The 24,046-nt window shown below is 39.8% G+C and overlaps 1 protein-coding gene across 1 annotated transcript; it reads left to right on the top strand.

The window, feature by feature from the left end:
* The first annotated feature begins 1,075 nt into the window (after window positions 1-1,075).
* On the top strand, window positions 1,076-24,046 carry LOC139733973 (MAM and LDL-receptor class A domain-containing protein 1-like). Its single transcript, XM_071644787.1, has 20 exons — window positions 1,076-1,171; window positions 1,844-1,928; window positions 2,926-3,048; window positions 5,222-5,368; window positions 5,858-6,120; window positions 6,708-6,963; window positions 7,949-8,189; window positions 9,067-9,238; window positions 9,884-9,986; window positions 10,601-10,747; window positions 12,415-12,602; window positions 16,167-16,335; window positions 17,335-17,472; window positions 17,784-18,046; window positions 19,402-19,636; window positions 20,166-20,249; window positions 22,055-22,224; window positions 22,739-22,868; window positions 23,129-23,278; window positions 23,757-24,046. Exons 1-20 carry the CDS (start codon window positions 1,076-1,078, stop codon window positions 24,044-24,046), a joined length of 3,450 nt encoding a protein of 1,149 aa, XP_071500888.1.

Raw genomic sequence — 24,046 nt, 5'->3', positions numbered from 1 at the left:
CTATATTATATATTGCATATGATGTTAATTTAAAGAAGTTTTTGTTATCATGAATTTGGATAGTCAGGTGCTGTTTGCGATTTTTTTGCAATGTGAAATTATTAAATCTGATCTTGACGTGAATGCAGCAGGCATGTGTACATTTCTCTGTTTATTACTGTAGTCCACAATAGTGAATTTAACCACTCACGAAATCGGCAAGAAGCCTCGTATCATATAGAAACTAAGACACGCTAAATATATGATGATAAAGTAGTGGTTTATTAGTGAAACAAAATACCAACTGTGTTTGCATGTACGTGTATATCTTACTTGTGTTGGATATATAGGTTATTACCTGTACGTGGATGCGAGTACTGGATCGAGCTACAGTGAGGCCAAGCTACTATCCCCTTCAATGAATGAAGCCAGCTCCACCTGTGTGTTGGAATTTTATGTCCACATGTATGGTACAGGTGAGTGAGCTTTGTTCATAACAATGATGATAGTCATGGCAGTAATGATAATTTTGATTCTAATAGAGAAAATGATTTCTGTAGCAAACCCAGAAGAAAAAAGAAGAAGAAGAGGATTATAATATTAATAATTGTAATCATAATGATAACACTGTAATGGTAATACAATTGATAAAGATAACGATCAATCTTTGTAAAGTTTTAGTGACCTTGTCCTTTAACTCATTGAGGATGAGTCCCGCGTATGCTCAGGCAAGTGTCTATGGGGAATGCATTTTTGATCAATATCAGCCTGTCCTCAACGCGTCTAGATAAAACCCTCTTTTCTCCCTTTTCTATGACACTGCACCTTCTAGCTCTTGCTTATATAATCACTTTTTAAATGAGTTCGGATGGTCTACATATGACAAGTTATATATCATTTTAAAGCATATAGCTTGCTCTTTCCAACTATGTAAAAAAGTGGAAATTCATTTAGCCTACTTTTTTTTAGGTTTTGAGCTGGGCAGTCACAAATGGGTGGAAATGTGATTTACATTTCAGCAGTGGCTCTAAACTTGTGGTACTCATGTTGATCTCTTGCAGACATTGGTTCCCTGGGGATCTATATCTGGACAGGAATGACCAGAACTCTGCTGCTGTACCTACCTGACTCAATGAGTAACCAGTGGCAGAAGACTGAGCTCGGTCTCGGCAGAATCAGAGGAACATTCCAGGTTTGTCCTGCTGCATTTGTTTGTTTTTTTGTTTGTTTGTTCATTTGTATGTGTGTGTGTGTGTGTGTATGTGTGTGTGTGTGTGTGTGTGTTTGGGGGTGCAATTTATAAAAGCACTGATAAAAGAAAATCAAGAGGGGAGGGGGTGGAGCGGGGGAGTTCTTCTAGAGTGTAGATATTGCCAGAGGACATAAAATGGATTGTTATGTTTGTTAAAGTGGCATTTTCTATATTGATTTCCATAATAAGAACCAACAGATGATTGTACTTTGTCAATATTTACTATATTGTGATGGATGGAAACCAATTGATACAACACACAGTGGCCAGGTATAATGTAAATCAAGAATACAATTTTCACATCTCCATTTGTTAAAGAAATACAAGAATTTAGAATGAATCAGGCATTCTAATACATAGTAGCATTTAGTAGCCATTTTTGGAAAGATTTCAAAAATATTTATTTGCTTTTATATTCAAAAGTTAGAAATACGACTGTATTCATCTTTTATCATTACGTATACTAAAATTGAGTATTAGGAATTAACCAACTTGGATACAAATACAGTAGGAAATTGTATTGCAACAGATATGTGTACTTTTGTACATGTAAACTTATGTGCATTTACATGTAAATTATTCCCAGTGAATGTACCATTTCCCATTCTTCAGATTCTTTTCTTGGCCACTCGTTCTTTTGATGTTGTGGGAGATATTGCCATCGATGACGTGTCCTTCCTCAGCTGCGGCTTTCCTGGTAAGAATCATCCACAGCATGCTCCATCCCTGCTTTCATATTTGGTCCATAATTATTACCCGCAAGGTGCAGGCAGTGTGTATATCCACCCTGCCTAAGAGCTGTGGCTCAGACAATAAATTACTTTGTAATCACTTTAATCAATTTGTGCAAGCAGTAGGTAGGTTATGAGTCAAATCTTGTTTGCACTTTGCTTTTATCTGAGATGCATATGAAGGTAGGGTTTTTACCTTACGTGGTTTGGAAACTTGGCCTAATTGTAAAGAAAATGAAAGGACATGTCTTGCATTAATATTGCAATGATATTTAAGAGGGTAGTGAAAATTAATGCAACATCTTGATAAACCCAAACAACTGGTATACTATGTTGTTGAAGACATCAAAATATTACATGTGTGGTTTCAATATGTACGTATCAAAATTCATAGCACAGATGCAAATGGTGAAATTTTTTAGGAAATTTTTCAGGAATCATACCAACGGTGCTGTAATAATGTGGCTCAGTGGATAAAATTAAGGACTGCCAATCAAAAGATTCGTGGTTCATGTCCACCTAGTTGCACTGGTTGTTTCTATAGCTAAGGTACTTTATCTTCATTGTACATTCATTTAGAGGCCCCATGGTTGCTTGCATGGAGGCATTCAGTACTTTCTAATGTGTCCAACTAAACGAATTCAATTTAATTCAGTTCAATTCAACAGCTGAGTAATAGAATGACGTTTTGACAGAGTAAAATGTGTATATCACTCAATCCACATTTTTTTAGTGATATTGAATAGACTTATTCCTCAGAATACTAGTAGGAAAGAAATAACATTTTCTAATACTCCATTCAACACCACACAATACAGTATAGATCTTCATCTTCTACTTTTCAAATCCGAATATGAAAATACACAATTTCTTGTTGATGACTAGATTTCTGATTGCTGTCTACATTCATTGACAGTTTTCTGCCTCAATCTGTTCTCATGATAATTGTTTTGTCATCCTCAGATCCGACCTCAGGCACCTGTGACGTTGATGAATTCCACTGCACAAATAACATTTGTGTCAAATCTGACCGCTTGTGTGATTTGACCGATGATTGTGGTGACCAGTCTGATGAGGCATCGTGTGGTTAGTTTCAGGTCTTGTGTTTATCATGCAAAAGGATGACGATGTTAAAAGGGAGTAAAAATGGGATATGCCAATGTTGTTATTGATTCTGGCAGCACTTGTCTTTTTAGCTCACCTGAGCCAAAGGCTCAAGTGAGCTATTGCGATCGCCCTTCGTCCGGCGTCCGTCGTGCGTCGTGCGTCGTGCGTCGTGCGTCGTCCGTCGTCCGTCGTGCGTCGTGCGTAAACTTTTTACATTTTCATCTTCTTCTTGAAAACCCCAAGACCGATTTTCATCAAACTTGGCAGGTAGCATCCCTAGGGGGTTAGGAACTCAATTTGTTAAAATGGGCACCATGACCCACCCAGGGGGCCCCCAGGGGGGCCCAAACCCCCCAAAATTAAGGAATCTTTAAAAATCTTCTTCTCTAGAACCAGAAGTGATAGAGCTAAGTTAATACTATGAGTTAGTTCATTGATGACTGTAGTTTCAAGTTTGTTCATGGCAGACTCAGGGATGCCCCCCTTGGGACCCAGGGGAGGGGGGTGGGGAGGGGTTCTAATGGGGCCTAAATTGTACATTTTCATCTTCTTCTTGAGAACCCCATGACCCATTTTCACCAAACTTGGCAGGTAGCATCCCTAGGGGGTTAGGAACTCAATTTGTTAAAATGGGCACCATGCCCCACCCAGGGGGCCCCAGGGGACCCCCAGGGGGCCCAAATCCCCCAAAATTAAGGAATCTTTAAAAATCTTCTTCTCTAGAACCAGAAGTGATGGAGCTAAGTTAATACTATGAGTTAGTACATTGATGACTGCAGTTTCAAGTTTGTTCATGGCAGAATCAGGGGTGCCCCCCTTGGGACCCAGGGGAGGGAGGTGAGGAGGGGTCCTAATGGGGCCTAAATTGTACATTTTTATCTTCTTTTTTAGAACCCCATGACCCATTTTCACCAAACTTGGCAGGTAGCATCCCTAAGGGGTTAGGATCTCAATTTGTTAAAATGGGCACCATGTCCCACCCAGGGGGCCCCCAGGGGGGCCCAAACCCCCCAAATGAAGGAATCGTTAAAAATTTTCTCTAGAATCAGAAGTTATACAGCTAAGATAATACTATGAGTGAGTACATTAATGACTGTAGTTTCGAGTTTGTTCATAGGAGATCCAGGGGTGCCCCTCTTGGGGGCAGGGGTGGGGGGGGGGGGGGTTGGTTAGGAAGGTCCAAATGGGGGCCTGAATCGTACATTGTCATCTTCTTCCTGAAAACCTCATGATAGATTTTCGTCAAACTTGGCAGGTAGCATCCTTAGGGGGTCAGGATCTCAATTTATCAAAATGGGCACCATGCCCCACCCAGAGGGCCCCAGGGGGCCCCCAATTCCCCAAATTAAGGAATCTTTAAAAATTTGGGCCTTTATTGTACATTTTCATCTTCTACTTCAGAATGCCTGGTCAAATTTTGGTAGAGCTGTGAATAATTTAGATTAGTGACTGCGTGAAAGGTGAACTTGCGATACTCAGGTGAGCGCTAGACCCGCGGGTCTCTTGTTGATAATGTTTTAAGTTGATAATTTGATTATTATAACTCCAAACCCTGTTTAAGTTTTCAAGGGTGCAGGATATTCTTAATGATTTCATAACCCTCCACCCACCACAAAAAAAAAGAGGAAATTTGGTAAAAATTGTTGGAGTAGATTTATGAAGTGATGACATCAGCCCCTCATTTACTTTCTAAATATGGTAGCTTCAAATATCATAATTGTTGAAACATTCCTGACTTGAAATCACACAACTTATTATCTTAGGTCTCACTTATATCTACCATGTGCCCTAGCAGATCACACTGATCTTAACACTAGGCTTTACACCTCACACATTCCCAACACCTGAGACTTATCCTACGCTATAATTACTAAATCTAGTCCTCACATCGAACACCAGTCATAGCACGTGTTATCAGTTCCTATCCTGAAACTCGAGCCTGTGGAATAATTGCAACCACAAAATGTAATATCTGGTTGTGTGCCCAGACAACCATGAAACAAGAACCAAACAGGATCATGACAGAGGTCTGTGAACCCACGTTGCATTTAAGAAAACTCACTTTTATAACGAACTTCTAAAGATGAACCCTACACCTACCCGTATAGTATGTAGTTTACACCATGCACAATTGCGTTCTCTTTCCTTTCAGCCACATACACACAGTGTGACTTTGAAAATGGAATCTGCTCTTGGAATCAACTCCACACTGATGAGCTAGATTGGCGCCATTACTCTGGAATCACACCCACTGATTACACTGGTCCTACTAGAGACCACACCACTGGACTGCGGACAGGTAAAATGTGACGCGGATTTCTGTCAAATCCCCTCATTGCATGGCTTCTTTGCTGATTCTCCTCACATGTTATGTTGAGTGGAATTTACACCAGTCCTGTATAACCTTGTTAAATGAATATGACCATTGTTACTAATATCATTTAGAATCACACTCTAATATTGTAGCATTGTTATCGCTGTTGAAAAATGTCAGCATTGTTCAAAGTATTTTCACTCCTGTGCAGGTAAAACAATGTACAGTTCTGATACTATCTCACACAACGATGAGAAGAGTTATTTACTCAACACAGGATTTGTACAATCTGGCGAAGAAAGCATGTTTGCAAAATGTACCGACTAGCAAGTAAGGCACAAAATAGGTTACAATCACGTTTGCTGAGTATGAGACTGGTGTGATTATTCTGTTCCTTTTCATGAGATGGTTTGTTTTCTCTAGTGACACTTTGTGTCTACTCTCTCTCCATCTCTGTCCCTACTCCTAAATCAGGTTGGTATCTGTATCTTGAGACGTCAAACACTGAGCTCGGCCAACGGGCTCGCCTGGTCTCTCCCACCTTCCGCGGCTTCATTGGCCAGAGCTGCTATTTGCGCTTCTACTTCCACATGTTTGGTGAGGACATCGGCCAACTGAACGTCTACACCCGTAGTGAGGAGAACGGGCCTCTGGTCCTACTTTGGAACAGACAGGGTAACCATGGTGACTTCTTCCAGAGGGCTGACATCTCACTGAGTTCACCACTAGACTTCCAGGTTTGTGAATAGGGTGATGCCACTGATGATAATGGTGGTCATTTGGTGATGATGATGATGAGGTGATTGTCATATTCAGTGGTGGTGCTTATGGTTATGGTGATGGTGGTGGTGATGGTAATAGTGATGGTGGTGATTGTAATGGTGGTAATGGTAATGGTGCTGGTGGTGATAATGATGGTGATGATATCAGTGGTAATGGATGTTGTGGTAGTGGTGGTGGTTGGGGTTGGTGATGATGGTGGTGATGGTAATGGTAATAGTGATAATGGTGCTAGTGGTGGTGCTGTTGTTGATAATGATGGTGATAATGGTCATGGTAATGGAGGTTGCTGTACTGATGATGATGGTAATGGTGATGGTGATGGTGATCAGTGTGCAGTGTGAATATTTGTATGCCATAGATGAAGTCCCCACATGCTTCTTCATTTAAGAGGTAACAATTATTAGCACATATGTCAGCATTTCATTTGTATTTGTAGAGATGTCAAATAGCATATCTGCCCTGCAAGTAGAATTTAGTAGTGGGTTCAAGGTAAGGTAGTCATTTCTTTCGATGGATTGGATCTTGCAACTTTGACCTACAGATCATTATTGAAGCTACCTCTGGGGGTGGTATCTATGGTGACATCGCCATTGATGACACCAGCTTCTCACCTGGCTGTGAAGTCACCACTGACCCCCTCCCGGTGGTTGCCACGGACCCGCCCACTCCACCATCCGATGCCACGCCCACCTGTCCACCCAATTCCTACCAGTGCCGTAATGGGTCTTGCATCGATGCCCTGCAGAGGTGTGACGCGGTGCTAGACTGTTCTGAAGGAGAAGATGAAGAAAACTGTGGTATGTTTCACTCTATGTATATGTATGTATGTATGTACAGTCAAACCTGTCTTAGTGCCCACCTGCCTATAACAACCACTTTTTTTTTGTCTCCTGTTGGTGGCTGCTGTAAACAGGTTTGACTGCACATATTTGAATATATGATTTTTGTTGAATAAGAATTCCACGGCTCAACAGCGATGGTGTGCAATGGTACATTTAATTGTGTGTCATATGATGAGTAATGACCAATCGGAAAGCTAGAATCATTTCAGGTCTTGTATACTTTGTAGAAAACATCATATGATGAGTAGTTGACCGATTAAAATGGCAAAAATCATAATGTCTTAAAAAAAAAAAAATACCCGTATCATTTTAACCCTTTCTGTACTTTGTTTGCTGATTAATACAGATGTCTCAAAACTAATTATCAACAAATTGGCATTAACTAATTCCTCATATCCGTAGTGTGCCACCAAGGTATTCCTGTTTTACTAAGGCATTTTGCTACATCTGAGTGGGCGTACTAGTTTTACAACTACTGAATATCGATGAAAGGGCTTTTTGCAAGTTAACCCTATTCTAACTGGGCTATTTGAGACCAAGTTTTTACTAGGGGGGGGGTCAATTTGACCCCCCCCCCCCCCTTCACATCTCGGCCGCTGATCACGCGATCGCCACAATATTTTGCGTGAACATAGAGCCGGATGTCAACTACAAGATTACCTGGTCATACAGCCCGCTGCACACTATACAACTAATGACTATACAGCTGACAGGCTTTGGATCTGAAATAAACAAGCGTGTTTATTCTGAGGTTATTGTGATTGATTTCGGATCCAAAGTCTGTCGGTCGTATTGTTGTGAGTCATAGTGTGCGGCAGGTTTTAGGCCTAGTTCCTTGGCACATACATAAAGGGTGCAGGTGGAATAAAGAAGTCTTACATGTAAGCTACCAGAAGATTTATACATGTACTGAAGATGAAGGTTGTTTTGCTTTGGTCAGGTGACTGTACCTTTGAGACAGCTGTGGTTGGGGACACCTGTGGCTGGCAGAGCATTCCTAATGGCCTCTACCTCTGGGAGAAGACCCGGGCAGCCGATGTGCCCTCTGGGCGTGGTCCTGCTATCGACCACACCCTCCAGGACTCACAGGGATACTACATGTTTGTGGACAGCACCTTTGGCACCTTTGGTGTAACTGCACTGCTCGTCAGTCCCTTTGACCTGCGATCAACTGGATCTCTGTAAGAAGTCAAGTTTTTAACTTAAATGTTTTATGATATACATTTTGTAAATAGTTGTAAATATGTTCATGTTTCATGTGTTTTCAAACTTCAATTTGTGGAACTATTCATTATACTGTACTTATTACCTTTTATAGAACTTTTGTATCAGACTGGTATCGGACTTGATTAGCATTCATGCTATTTTCTGATACCTTTTATCCTGTATTCATGCATGTGTCCTTTGTTATGTATTATGCCATGTAAAATTGTGAATATAGATAATAAACTGCAACTTCAACTTCAACTGTTATGGAACCTCGCATGAAAAAGACAACCAACAATAAATGTCAATGGATAAGACTTTTGGAAAAGGTCACATTATTGTTATGCCGGCTACCGTATTCACCCTCTTCACACTTTTTGCTTCAGCCTCTGATCTACAGTGCACGAATAATCACAACGTGCTCAAAAATCACAAAAGATAGATATCTCTATGCTACTACAATGCAACATTAAATGCAGACAAGTTGTATGTAAATTTGAACATAACCAGTTAATGAAATTCATTTTGGTTTTTCTTTTCAACTCCATTCTTCCAACCATAAAGGCAGCTACTATGAATGACAATTTTGCCACATGGATTTTTTTGGGTAAATTTCACATTTTACAGAAGCACCGCAAATATAGCAAGCATGCAAAAATGTTTGGGGATATTAAAGATATGCACCAGCATTCTGTTGTTCTAAAAATTACAGAAGAATGAAGTTTGCCGAAGATGGTCCAGTGTGAAAACTTAATCAAGCAGAAATGTGTATTTTTTACAGCACTGTATTCTGAGACTTTTGTTGTTGTTGTTGTTGTCTTCACTGTGACCCTTCTGTGGTTTAATCCTTAGATGTGAAATGGAATTCTACTACCACATGTTGGGTGGACAGGCCGGAATGCTGGCAGCCAGTGTCATCCAGAACAACATCCCTGTTGTCTCCTGGTCAGTGACGGGTGACCAGGGTTCCCAGTGGAACCGAGGCTCTTTGCTGGTGGGACCCAGGAACTTTGGGGACTACTATGTAAGGCAAACCACTTGTGGCACTCCATTTGTATCATTTTGTTCTCTCTAAGGCTGTTCTCATGGAGTTGATTGCGCAACTTAAATTGCTGAGATTTTCCTAACGTAGACATGAGCATGTCTACAAAGAGGTGTGAGTTATTTGCTGAAGATCCCATGAAATGCCTATTACTCATCAATTTATTTTTTTCAGTAGGCCACTGGCAATGTTGAAGTCTTTAAATTCACACTTTGTTCATGTGTTGACCTATTTCACATTGAGAATCACTCTACTGAAATTGATGGACTCTGCCATTCCATTTCACACTGAGTCCCTGATTCTTGGACCCTGTCAATCCATTTCATATTGTATGTCTTGTATTTGATATTCCTGAAATCGTCCAGTGAGATCAATACATGCAATGTGTTCACTAAATTATTATTCATGTCCATGTATGTAATGATGTTAGATACGTATATTGACAACTTTAAGCTGTTATGTGTACTTAGAGTTGTATTGAAATTTCTATTCATATATTTTGTACTATGTGGATTGTTTAGTAAAGTGCATTGAAATACTTTTTAAGTCTGATATTCACTATTTTCATATTTGAATTGCTATCATTATTATCATCAAAGTGTTCTGTCTTATGGCACCTTTCATCAGATTCGCTTTGAGGCATCCCCAGGCATGGGATTTGATGGCAGCTCGGATCCAACTGATATCGCCCTCGACGACATCGCTTTCTTGAATTGTGATGTTAGTGGAGGTAAGGCAACTCCATGCTTACATATGAACACACGAACACAAAGAATCTTTACTAAAGCCATATTTCACAACATTATCAAATTGATGAATGATTCCTGGCTGATTGCATGTTGCCATCAATTTTTTTTTTCCGTAAAGAAACAGATATTCTTTCAGCGGGGATCAATTTCCATATTCCGATTTTATCAACATTTTCCTGTCTGTATTTCTTGAATGATTATTTGTGTTCCTCCATGTAGAATAAAGCAAAATGAGACTTTTAGAGTTTATATTGTCTTTCCATGAACTTCATATTCTGATTATTGTAGAGTTATACAATTCACAGCAGCCATCATGTTGATGTATCCCTTTAATGAGTTAAAAGGATATATCAGGAAACACTGTCCGTTTTATTAGACTTGTAAAACTTGTAATTATTGTAAATAAACCTAAGTATTTGTTGTCAAATAGAGTGATCACTTTGTATCAAACAATTTACCAAGGAAAGCAATGTTTTTCCAAGGAATTTCCAACAGAAATTTCCAACAGAAATTAACCAATGAAAGCAATCTGTGCTGCATTAAGATTCAAAGTGAGATTTTGTGATTTTAACCTGATTGATGTTTCATCCTACAGACCTGAATTGTGACTTTGGTGAGACGGAGGGTACGATATGTGGCTGGATTCAGGCCAACGGGACGGACATGTTTGACTGGACGCCTCGCAAGGGTTCAACAGGTTCCTCCTACACTGGCCCGTCACATGATCACACCACAGGCTCAGGTATGCATGAGAGGGTCTGAACCCTTAGACTACACATGACAAGGTCATTGATCTGTGTTTTTTGACGATTTAGGCACTTGTGCTCCATTGATATCATGCCTTTGATCATATTTTGGTGATGTCCAATTTGATAATATTTTGTCTTTGTTTTGATGTGTGTTTTTGTTTGATTATTAGTGTTGCGTTTCAACTAAAAGTTAACACATGGGTAAGCCTGTCCCCCGTGTCTTCCTGGTTATTTTCTCCCTGTATATTTTCAACACTTTTTTTCATTTAACCCTATTCTAACTGGGGGAGTCAATTTGACCCCCCTCGACATTCGCGCCACGATTCCGCAACGCGCAAAGATTTTGCCGCGTCGTTTCATGACTTTTTTCTTTGAAGTCTCCCGCATATTTTGATACCAAATTTGCGATATCCGGGTACACCGTTCTGAAGTTACGTAATGTTTTGCGTATGCATGTCAACCCGAAAATGGCTCAAATTCATGATATCGTGTGCAAATCCAGTGCAAATTGTGTTTTTTGGTTAAATTGATATAAATTAGATTATTTCAACTTTTAACCATTGAAATTAATCAATTTTAATGTAGATAAGCTTGAAAAAGTGCCTGCAACAAACTTTGGCCAAAAAACAATAGAAAACAAAAGGTCAAAAAAACAGTGAAATACATGAGAAATTAACAAAACAATAAAAAACAAAAGAAACTGATTTTGATTGTGCTATTTTTTTACAAGAAAATTGTTCAATGTGTCTTGAAGAACTCTTACACAAACATTTAGCAATCATTCAGTCTTTTTAATGGAGTTATAGGTGAAAATATCATTTCATGCGTAAATTTGCATAATTAATTTACTAAAAAAAGAAAATTAAATTTTTTCATTTGTATGACCATGTAATCTTGTAGTTGACATCCAACTCTATGTTCAGGCAAAATTTTGCGGTGATCACGAGATCGGCGGCCGAGATCTGAAGGGGGGGTCAAATTGACGCCCCCCGTAAAAACTTGGTCTCAAATAGCCCAGTTAGAATAGGGTTAATCCCACTCTCTGCATGAGGCTAATTATACCTTATTTTGATATGCTGAATTCAACCAAAATATTGGTATCAATCATTTTGATGTTTTCTTGGCTATTCAAATGGAATCTGACACCCCCCCCCCCAAAAAAAAAGAGAAAATAATCCACTTTTTTTCCTTTTAATCATCCCAACTGTTTTTTTGTTGTTGTTTTTTAAGCTGGACCATTTATTCTTTCATCTGTTTTCTTCCTTTTTTTTTTGCTGAGAAAAAGTGTGTTATTGAAATTCATTGTAAACCAATATCAGATTGTCAAATTCCTCTATGTGAGCAGAAGTCTATCCAGTTAGTGGTGTGGGGGTAGTTTGTTAGAAAAGAAGGAAGGTGTCTGTATGAACTCATACTGTAAAACCAGAAACATGAAACTTTGGCCAATTAGAGCCGACGTTCTTTCTTGTGGCATGAAACTTTCACGAATTGCCACCGGCATTCAACACATTGTGTACACAAAAGCTTTCACATGCATTTTACTTTCTCAAATCTTGGCTCCTTGTGATATTTGCCTAAGTTTCATGCGCGCTGAAAGGTTTGGTTTCATAGTATTTTGAAGGTGGCTGGATGTCTCTGTTTATGTCTTAATCTACTCCAGGTTACTATATCTACATTGAGGCATCCTCCCCCAGGGTCAGTGGTGACTTCGCCCGTCTCCTCTCTGGGGCCCTGCGCCCCACGGCTGGTGAGCCGTACTGCTTCTCCTTCTACTACCACATGTATGGCACCAGCATCGGCTCTCTCACTGTCTTCATGAGGAATGCGGACGGCTCCAATGAGGAAGTGGTAAGATTCTGTTAACTCTTCAGCCGCGGTCACACTTGCAAAAGTTGAAGTTCACAATCTTTAAGATCTCAATGTTTTGCCACTGTGACCACAAACTCGCAAAAGTTTTCGCAAAACTTCCCATGAAATTTCCCACTCAAAGTAGGGATGGATTATTTCCCGGTCCCCCGCCAATCTTTTTGCTCTTTGGACAGTGTGAACGCTAGCAAGTAAAATGCTGTGAAGTTTGTCATATAATCAGTTCACCATCAGTTTGCAGTCATTGTGATGTACGTGTATGCATTGTTATGTCACAATCACTAGCTGTCAGATGGTGCGCTCTTTCTTCTTTCTTGTGCACACACATCAGTGTCCCAAACTTTGAGAACTTTAAACATCAGTAAGTTTGGCTGCCATTGTGAATGTACAAGTAAACAAACAAACAAACAACAAGCAAACTTGGCAAAGACTTTGCAATCTTAAACTTTGCAACCTTTTGTCAGTGTGACAGCAGCTATTGTATGGCTTTAGTGCCCATTGGCACAAATTAAATGCTATAGCATTGTATACACTGTTCAAAGTCCCTGGCACAGAATTTAATCATTCATGGCTCCAGGGTTTAACCCATTCAATGAAGGACTTTCTTTCGTGAGGCCTTGAATTTTTGAAGATCGATTTACAGTAGAATATGATAGAATCAGACAATGCCAACTGTACTGACATGTGATAACCCAACACTTGTTCATTTGTCAAACAAAAACAAAAAAAGTCAAGTGTTTGTAAAAGAAAGCATCAACAGCTGTTAAACTTTGCCTGGGAGTGATTACAGGCAATCAATATGATAGCATGGCGCAAACATCAGGGAATATGAGAGCATGGACAAGGAAAGAAAAGAAAAAAAGAAAATATGAACAGGAAATCAATGTAGTGTATACATCTATTCATCAAGTGTTTTCCATATCATGAAACTCTGTTTCTTCTTATGTAAAGAAGTTGTGATATTTATCCATTTATATATCCACTTTATGTGACAGAATTTTCTAAGTATAATATTTTGGAAATTTGGACTCAATAGACAATTTTCTAAGTGGCTGAATTGTGATCTAGAACCACATTGATGGAATAACAATAAAATTATTATCTCTTTTCTCCTGAAAAAAAAAAAGAATTGTAATTTTGCATGTGCCTACTATATGTGACCCTGCACCACAAAACAAACAAATGGTCGCCAGACATGAAATTTTAGTTGAGAGCATATTCTGAAAGAGCAGACTTTAATCTGTAAAATGATGCATAACTCAAATCAAATGGACTCTCCTAACCTATCTAAATATTGGAAAGAAAGCACAAACTCAGGAAAAGAGTGAACTGGGAAAAGAGGCTCTGAAGTACAGTGTCTATTTAAGTACTTAATCTTTACCAAGCCGTGTTGGCTGTGCCATGAATGGGACAAAAAACAGGATGTTAACTACTGGAGTAACAACAATGAAGGGATTATCAGATCAAACTGAAATTGAGCATGCCTTATTAACACACTCTGTCCTTAATTAATCCCAACCTTCAAAGCAGTAGCATCATCCTTTCAAAAGTTATGGGAGTTGAAAGTGGAGAGTGTGTTCAAGGTTTTTATGCCTCCGCCACGAAGTGGTGCCGGAGGCATTATGTATTCGGGTTGTCCGTCCGTCCGTCCGTCCGTCCCTCCGTCCGTCTGTCCGTCCGTCCGTCCGTCCGTAATGAATTTTGTGGACAGGGTAACTATCAAAACCTTTTGAGGTATCTTAATGAAACTTGGCATGTATGTGTATTAGAGGGTGAAGTTGTGCCTATCAACTTTTGGGTGCACATGCTCAAGGTCAAAGGTCAAAAGGTCAAGGTCAAATACATAGAATTTCACTATTTCCACCATATCTATGCAGTGCCTGAAGATATTTTCTTGAAACTTAGTGTATGTATGTATTACCCAATTAAAATTCTCTGGGGAAAGTTTGAGTCATGAGGTCAAAGGTTAAAGGTCAAAAGGTCAAGTAAATATATTAAAACTTCACATTTTTTCTCTGTACCTTGGACTTTGTTCAAGGTATCTTCATGGAACATAGTATGGTAACATGTACTGACTGGCAGTAATTATTTAGAGTTATGGGTTCATGGGGTCAAAGGTCAGGGGTCAAAGGTCAAGGGCAACACTTCAAACTTTTACTATTTCCCCCTTGTTTATGCAATGCCAGCAGGATTTTTTTTTTTTACACGTGGTGTATACATGTATAACCTAATAGAAATTCTCTGGAAAGTTTTTTTTTTCTTTTGTTTTTGCCTCAAAGGTCAAAAGGTCAAAGATCAAGTGAAAGTAATGAACTAAGTTTTTCCTCCATATTTAGGAAGTGGCTCAAGTTATCTTGAAACTTACTACATATGTATGCATGTTCTGCCTGACAGGGATTATCTTATCAATTTCAGGGTCAAAGGCCAGATGAAAATGGTTACAATTTACTATTCAATACAGAAATTGCACTTTGTCTCCATACCTTGAAAATTACTCAATGCATAAATGTATGAATGGGTCAGAGTCAAGTTAAAGTCCTTAAATCCCAAATACGTATGCTCTCCTATTCATCCAATTAAACCAGGACAAGGCAGGTGAACATTCAACACATTTGTGACAAACTTGTCATTTTAATATTTTGCCAATTATGTGAAAATGTAATCACACATTGTCCACATGTACTATTTAGACCTATTAGGAGAATCATGCATTATGGTGGAGGCATACCAGTCGCCATAGCGACATTTCTAGTTAAGAAATGAAAAGAGGACTCTAAAGACACACATAGTCACACTATTCTGCAAAAAAATGTCCAAGATAAAATGCTAGAAAACACACTTTCCTGCCCATTTTATGATCCCAAATTTTAGCATAATGTAGAAAAAGAATCGCTCTTCCAGAAAATATGAAGTCAAGATCGGCTCATTTTACCTATTTCATCTATTTTCAGTCGTCACACAAAATCAGTGTGTGCTTCTTTTTGTTCGTTTTGTGATGCACGGTCACATATAGAACACATTTCTGCTACAGTAAGTGATATTTTTGATTTTGCAAATATAAGTTGACTCACAAAAAAACAAGAAAAATAAGACACTGCCAAATGTAAGGTGTATATGATACACTCTGCCCTGTTCACATTTGATATTTAAATATAATAATGTTCAAACAAACATTTAGTTTGCACATACCACATAGTTTATTACTTGTAGCACTACCAATATAAACAGTTCTTTCATTGGAAATGGTAAACTTATGTATGTCAGTCCATTGTGAACAGTGCACTGGAAATATGGGCTACTATACTGCATTGAGAAAATTTTGACAAACGTGATGCTTTTCAGAACTGAATTAAATGTAACAACACCAAAGTACTTTTACAGTCATAAAAATATACCTTAAGATATCCCAGTCTATAGTTTCCTTTTCTACAGTGTTGATACAACTGGAATGCTTTAGGATGCAGGGTCCAGGGAAGATGCTGTATTGTAGCCATATATAGCAACTTTTGATTCCTTCCTTTTTGCTCATCCCAACCTCAACCATAGATCTGGATAAAGCAAGGAAACCAAGCAAATGAATGGTTGCTAGGGCAACGGAACATCATAACAACAGATCCCTTTGAGTTGGTGATCGAGGCCAAGCGTGCTGGCACCTGGTATGGTGACACCTCCATTGACGATGTCAGCTATGAAGCAGGAGCCTGTCCTGGCACATGTGAGTCATAGAGGGCAGTCTGCTCTCTCATTTTTTTTTCTGTCTTTGTTTACATTTTTTTCACTTATGCTTGCACCAATCACAGAATTCCAATGACCACCATTTTCCATGGACTTTGGAGTACTGCCAAAAAATACAGTCAGGCAATGGCAATCCATCTACAGTGGCATCAGGCTGCATGTGTCCTCTTTAAACTGCCCTGACAAGAAACGTAGTGTTTGACACCTTATATGTACAGTGGCCACCTCTCTGAAGTGGCCTGCAGCAATTGTATCTCTCGTTCTGGAACAATATTTTGCACTATGCTATGCTGCAGCTGCGGAGTCCAAGTTAATGTACTATAGTTGCGAAGAAAGGTCTATTCTGTCTGGCATAGGGCACTTTTTATTCTTCTTTATCTGCCTCAGCCATATTATGTGAGAAGACTTCTCCAGGTGCAAGAAATTTGATTTGTATATAAAATACTGCCACTTCATTGGAAATTTTCATTCATTATATAATAATAGATATATGTTGCTTGTCCCCAATCTTGAATGGCATGGCTTAAAAACAACAAACAATATTAAATAATGTAGTATCTGCTTATCAAATAACAACCCTCATTTATCTTTAAATCTCATCAAATTATTATCAAGGATGGTAATGATAAATAAAACACTTTTTTGCCTTCTCATTTCAGATAAGACAAATATGTGTTACAGCCTATTGCATTGATGCATATATAAAAGACGTTTGTTTGTTCTTTTCATTACAGGTAATATTTGAAATGATCATACCTACTGCTTACCTGATAAAGTTTACTGTCATTATTCAGAGGTATATTTGGCCGTACCTGCATGAAGACTCATATTATTTGTGCTCCAAGGAGGTATGGATTTACTTAACTAGTGCTCGGGTGACAGTGTAATGAGTGATAAGTGCAGCAGGTACTGCATATGAAAGAGACAGAAAATTTGATACATCACTCTTTAACTTTCAAACTCTTTTCTTGCGGACCAGTGGAATGCGACTTTGAGATCGACTTCTGTGATTGGGTAAACCTTGATGACAGGGACGACTTTGATTGGCTGTGGGGTTCCTCCGTGTCCTCAGGTGGGGTCGGACCGCCTAATGATCACACCACCACCAGTTCAACAGGTGCGTTTGGAAAACATTTTGACTTCATAATCTACTACACACACTTAATTTTTCTTAAAGTTTGTGCTCTTCTGAACTAGTGCAAATATAAACACATACTCAAACTTGTATAAAATGCTTCAAGCAGTCATTACAAAATTATAATCTTAAAGGGAAGGGTACATAAAGCTTTTTTGAAAAATTGCATTCTGCAGTACTGTATGAAATAGAATGTGAATTCATCCACTGAAATGAGCCCTGTGTTCAGTAGCAATGTATGCCAATAATGTATGGCTGTATTTTGTGTATTGTGCATCATTCTGTCCTCCCAGGCAAGTATCTGTACATTGACACGACGAGCCAAAGTTCGGGAGACATTGCCATTCTTGAGAGTAGGGACTACATCCACACGGGGGCACGATGCGTCTCCTTTTACTACCACATGAGCGGCCCTGACCCAGGCTCACTCTCTGTGTACAAGATGGATGACGATGAGTTCTTGGTGGAACCAGGATTCAGTAAATCAGGCAATCAGGGCTACCGTTGGCATATGGGTCAGGTAGAGGTCATACCCTCTCCAGACACTAGCTACAAGGTGAGGCGTAGTACAGAGATGACAACGTCACTTTTTTTGCAATATTTTTGATTATTTTTCTTTCCCTAAAACTACTGCAGGTTTCATGGAAACTAGTGTTTTTCTCAAATTGTTTTACTAGATGTATTGTATTTTTATCTCAGGTAAAGTAAAAATACCGTTTTCTACCCAAAATACACTTTTTTTCAGCCATTAGAATACTGCAGTGCTGTTAAAAATGTTAGCATCCCAGATAGTACCAAGCGAGGGAGCTTTCCATCCTATCAGGCGTGAAGTTTCCTCCTGTCAGATTGGTGTCGGGGGGTGCTGTGCTTGTTTTAGTTCAAGAATAAAACCTGAGAAATGTCTTCGTGTGATTGGCTAATTCCTAAGGATCAAATCAGGTCATTTTATTTGTTTTGATGTATTCTGCTTTTTCCCTTTTGATGACCTTTTCATTCTTAGTATCTTTCATTTCAGAGAACCCTTACCTTTCATTCCCAGAACTCTTTCAGTCTCAGCACCTCGGTACACCCTGTCATTGTTAAGAACTGTTTCTCTAACCCTTTTATTCCCCATTGCTATCTGTGACATACAATATACATTGCATGTAAGAAGTATGATTCCACTTACATGTTGCTCCAAGATTTTTAATTTGAATCATTTTATTTGTCATGCATGTGTAACTGCTGGTTTTTACTGTGATCTTCACTGTGTGGCTATTCCCCGTCTTCTCACCTATGTGTAAGGGACATGAGTCCCTCCTAGAGGAGACTAAGGGATAGAAATGACTACGGCAGCATTGTATTGCTCTTTAATCCTTTTAAGTGCTAGTGCTAGGGACTTTTAGCAGCTGGTGTACAATGTTATGGGGTTTTCTTTGCCAATCAGCACTCCAAGCAGATAGGGGATTAATAGCACTGACAAATTACAGAGCAATTTGTAATCCTCAGAGTAGTCATAAAACCCTGTGAAGCTGAAAAGATATTTGAAACAGAAAATAGGAACCAATAATGATTGACCTGCAAATCCATTGATGCAAAATGACCTTAGGCCAATCACGTTCATTTGCTGATGTAATGCGTCTGACCATGTTTTCACATATCTTCTGAACAAAAGAAAATATTTAGACTTGACCCTGTTGTATGTCTTGAGTACCAAATTCCAAAGAAAACCCCATGATCTTGTCTACACTGTCCATAGCACTCTGTCACAGAGAGAGTAAATAGAGTATCTATTTCTTGATCAAATTGTTTTCAGATGATGATTTTATTTGTGTGCATCTACTTATGAATCATCTGTCCATGTGTGTTGGACCTGTGTGTTACAAGATGATACACCAAGCACTCATGAGTTGACCTTAAAAACACCAACAGATCTACTTCAAAGCTGTCCACGGCTCTCCAAGCAGCAACAGTGACATGGCCATCGATGACATCAACATTGATGACAGAATCTGCCTGCCGGAGGGCGATTGTACATTTGAGTACGACATGTGCGGCTACTCCAACGCCTACATAGGTGATGATTTTGACTGGCTGAGATCAAGTTATACCACTTCCTCTGGAGGCACAGGACCAACGTTTGACCACACCACTGGGACAGGCTTTGGTGAGTGCTTGTATGAGGCCTTGCCTTGTTTAAGACTTGATAGATACTGGAATTTTCGTCTGACCTGTAAAAGTGTCTGATATTTCTTCTCACCATTAAAATCTTAGAATATGTTGGAACAGTATCCTTGGTGAAAATTGACAATTTGAGCATTTGTTGTTGTTCCTTATTCTAATTAAAGGAATACAATGTATAAGTTCATTGGTGTGTGATAAATATCAAGGTTTTCTGTCTTTTCCCAATGTGGTTTTCTCTATTCTTCACATCTTTCCTGAATTTGCTATTCCAAATGATTTGAAGAGGAAAAAAGAAGAGAATAAAGAGATAATATGAAAATGGGTAGTCCTCTACTCTGTTCTAAAATTCCTGCCCTCCTATAAAAAGTTGCATGACTTTGAAGAACAGAAATGTTGTCAAAAACACTCATGTGTTGTAATGTCAGAATAATGTGGCACGCTGTATTTTCTCACCGAGGCACACAGAGTTAAATACAATTGTATAGTCGAGTTTTGACACGCTTTTCTGCCAGGTTACTTTGTGTTCATCGAGGCATCAGGCCGCAGACAAGGGGACTATGCGTGGCTGCTCAGTGAACATTTTGAGCCGACTGGAGGTAAGGACTCATCTACCCTTGTTGTAGTTCAGTATACCCACCACCTGTGGCTGGTAGCTAGCTCTCAGAGGGTGTGTAGTGCTGTGAGATGTGTGGTGTGCTGTGCTGATGTTGATCTGTAAAAGTGTGTTCAGCACACTGTACTAAGTATGTAATTTACATGTATGTTCATGACGCAAATCTCTCGTTTGAAGAGGCTACACCCCAGTAAATAATGCCAGTGCATATCTTGGCAATCAATGACTTAAAGTCAAAGATATAAAACACCTGTTTCTTGACCCTGGCCTAATCTAAGCATCAGTCATCGCCACAGCGCCACAGGAGGGGGGGGGGGGGCACCGCGAGAGGAGGAGATTGTTTTGGTTTTGGCATGGGCCATGTAGCTCCATGGTGCGTGTGTGTGTGTACGTGTGTGTGTGTGAGTGTAGACATTCAGCGTATGCAGACAGAGCATGCCTGTACTGTAGTGACCGGAACTATTGTCATTCCATTTTGCTCTCCCCTTCTCCCTCCCCCATCTCTCCCCCCTCTCCCTCCCTCTCTCCCCCTCGCTCTCCCCCCCCCCCCCCCTCTCTCTCTCTCTCTCCCTCTCTCTCTCTTTCTCAATGATCCAGTCAGCAGGCTGATTGTAACCAGGGAGGTAGTCTCACCTCCCCGTTGTAACTCACTGCCAAATAGCACATTGTCAGCACCGGCAAACTGGCAATGCTCTCCTTCTTATTCCTGTATTTGCGTTATTTACGGGTCGATTTTTTTCGTTTGAAATGTAAAATGGATGACCATAGAATTTCTCAATAGAATATAAAATTGAAAACTTTAGAAAGGATAGAGAAAATTGAGTTCACTTTGAATGGTCTGCCACAGGCAGATATCCTTATCATGCTCTTACGTAATACGACAGCTGCTTTCTCAATGATCCAGTCAGCAGGCTGATTGTAACCAGGGAGGTAGTCTCACCTCCCCGTTTGTAACTCACTGCCAAATAGCACATTGTCAGCACCGGCAAACTAGCAATGCTCTCCTTCTTATTCCTGTATTTTCGTTATTTACGGGTCAATTTTTTTCGTTCGAAATGTAAAATGGATGACCATAGAATTTCTCAATAGAATATAAAATTGAAAACTTTAGAAAGGATAGAGAAAATTGAGTTCACTTTGAATGGTCTGCCACAGGCAGATATCCTTATCATGCTCTTACGTAATACGACTGCTGCTGGAGTCATCAAACCCTGGCTTGGCCTCCAGGTTTGTCACGCCTGAGCAGAAAGTTTATTTGCAATGGACAAGTCCTTCGACTCCCAACTCCCAAACGACAAATATACGCACCCCACTTTGGGTATGCCCCAGTTGGGGACTCGCCTCAAACGAGGGATTGACGGCATGTAATAATATTTATGTGGAACACATTATATCATCACCTTAAACTTGTTTTTTGGAAAAGATACTAAAATAAGATGGTATGAATTTATGTATTGGGAGAATATTTGGATATGAGTATATCTTATAATTCTCTTAAAAAAATATTTGATGATATACACTGTACACTGTTTTTGATTTAGAGGCAGAGAATTCCAGATATCTGGCCCGTGATGTTTTAATGGTATTTGGGCTATGATGATTCAAGGGTTTTTGAGCTGTGCAGTCTCCCTGTGTGTAAGCTGGAGGCATCAACTAACCATAAAATCTCACTTCCTTCAAGAGCTGAATAAATGTTTTCAGCCATTGAACCACACATTTGACTGGTCCTAGAGGATTATATGTTCACTCTGTCCACTCTTCTGTGTTTTAATTGCATCCCCCCTCAAGCCCGCTGCATGGAGTGGTGGTACCACATGTACGGCCAAGGGATGGGTACCCTGAACGTCTACACACAGACAGAAGGTACCGAGCCTTTGCTCCTGTCAACGGTCAGTGGTAACCAAGGCAATGTCTGGCTGCTTGGCAAGGCGAATGTAGCCGCAACTTCAAATTTCTGGGTAAGACCAATGGAAACCACAGGATTTGTAAATCCACATTTTATTCTGTTGACACAGGTGTTAATGAAGCAGTCACGGCACTGAGTTCTGCGTGTGTGCAATGGATTTGAAAGCAAAGATATGATATACAAGCAGCATAATCTTTTTCTTTAAAATAATAATCTGCTGTTGTTTAAACAATTTCTCTATAACTGCTACTGTCTCCTATTATTCTCCTATCTCTGTTGGTGCAACCTCAACTTCCATCTCAGCGTTGCCCGTGTACACCTGTCACCATTTGCCTTCCTTACACTCTCCCACTGATACTTCCCTCCTCTGATCTCCTCTTTCTAGGGTCTACTTTCACCAAACATCAGTCCATTCAAGGACTGCATACACATGGGATTACTCCAAACCTTTCTTCCTAATTTGCACGAGCTAATATTTATGGTAGTGAAGTTCTTATATGCACAAGTACAGAATATTCTAAGACATTTTAATCTTTGATATTATTCAACTATTTGCCCTTGTGTAGGTCATCTTTGAGGCAGTGGTTGGATATAATTACACCAGCGATGTCTCGTTAGATGACCTTTACCTCCACGAAGGAATGTGTGCCATCACAATGAAGCCCATCACCCAACCGCCACCACCAGCAACATACCGTAAGTGACCAGGCTGACCAGTAGTATGTTTCCACTCTGTCCTATATTGTGGAGTAATTGTGTCCGGCATTGGCTCACACTCCACAAGGGTTATTATACAATGTACTTGCCTGTCTCCCCTATCAAGTGGAACTCCAATGCAAGTCCCATATTGTATTTTATATGTTGTATTTTGTATGTTTTCCCATGGTCCCAGGTTGCTGTATTTTCATATGTATGCCCATGGTCCCCAGTCACTCTATTTTGTGTTTGCCCTTCAGCACCTGATATTCATGACTGTGACTTTGAGATGGATTTCTGCAACTGGACTCAGGCTGCATCTAATGACTTTAACTGGACCAGGGCCTCAGGAGCAACGGACAGTGCAGGAACAGGTCCCTCTGCAGATCACACTAAGGGCGATGAAACAGGTACAAAGTGTATGGTGTAGTAGTCGTAGTCCTAAGCCATTAGCAATGCATGTTGGCAAGGGAGCAGGACAAGAAAGCAAAATGTTGCACACTGCATTAAAGAAATATAAACATATATGCATGGACAGAGGGAGTAATAGATTTAGAGAAATAGAAAAATAGGTAAATTATTCATTTGTGAAGCCAGGTGTGATGTTTTAGTCTGCTTGATATATAAGGCTACCCAAATGCAGTTATAGTAGAAACAAAAAATTGACAAATGATTACCTTTCAACTGCATCATGTTAAAGCAAAAAAAATTGTCAAGAAGTTAGAACGTACTAATGAAATATAAAGATACTTGATAAAACTTTCAAGGAAATGTCCTGTACCTTATTTATTGCTTTGATTCTGTGTCCAGGATTGATAAAAAACATCTTGTTGTATTGAAAGAATTAGTGGAATATTTACTGTGCAATCAATCTCCCACTCAACACAGGGTTCTATATCTACATTGAGACGTCCAGTGGCTCCAATGGGGACATGGCACGCCTCTACTCCTCCCTGCTGAATAATGACGACCCAGACGGCTACTGCATGGACTTCTGGTATCAGATGTATGGCACACAACTAGGGGCGCTCTCCGTCTACGAGGTGATAGGCGACGATGAGAGAGCGGTGTGGCGGCAGCGTGACTCTCGTGGCCCGCACTGGGTTCAGGCCCAGCTTCATTTCACGGAGCAGGCTTCATACACAGTATGTATATATGGCAGTGGTGTGGGATGTTAG

The sequence above is a fragment of the Diadema antillarum genome, unplaced genomic scaffold (assembly GCF_040938485.1).
Source record: "Diadema antillarum isolate AM-2024a unplaced genomic scaffold, OU_Dant_1.0 scf00000025, whole genome shotgun sequence".
In the NCBI taxonomy this organism is placed as follows: Eukaryota; Metazoa; Echinodermata; class Echinoidea; order Diadematoida; family Diadematidae; genus Diadema; species Diadema antillarum.
Note: the sequence above shows the minus strand (reverse complement) of the source record. Positions and strands in the feature narration are given on the sequence as shown.

What these genes read in the sequence shown, in the direction of transcription:
- LOC139733973 (XM_071644787.1), top strand. Translation starts at nt 1,076, where the DNA reads ATGACCAGAACTCTGCTGCTGTACCTACCTGACTCAATGAGTAACCAG. An exon ending in GTTCACCACTAGACTTCCAG is followed by an intron (nt 6,121 to 6,707) that starts GTTTGTGAATAG and finishes TTTGACCTACAG; the next exon opens with ATCATTATTGAAGCTACCTC. An exon ending in AGAAGATGAAGAAAACTGTG is followed by an intron (nt 6,964 to 7,948) that starts GTATGTTTCACT and finishes TGCTTTGGTCAG; the next exon opens with GTGACTGTACCTTTGAGACA.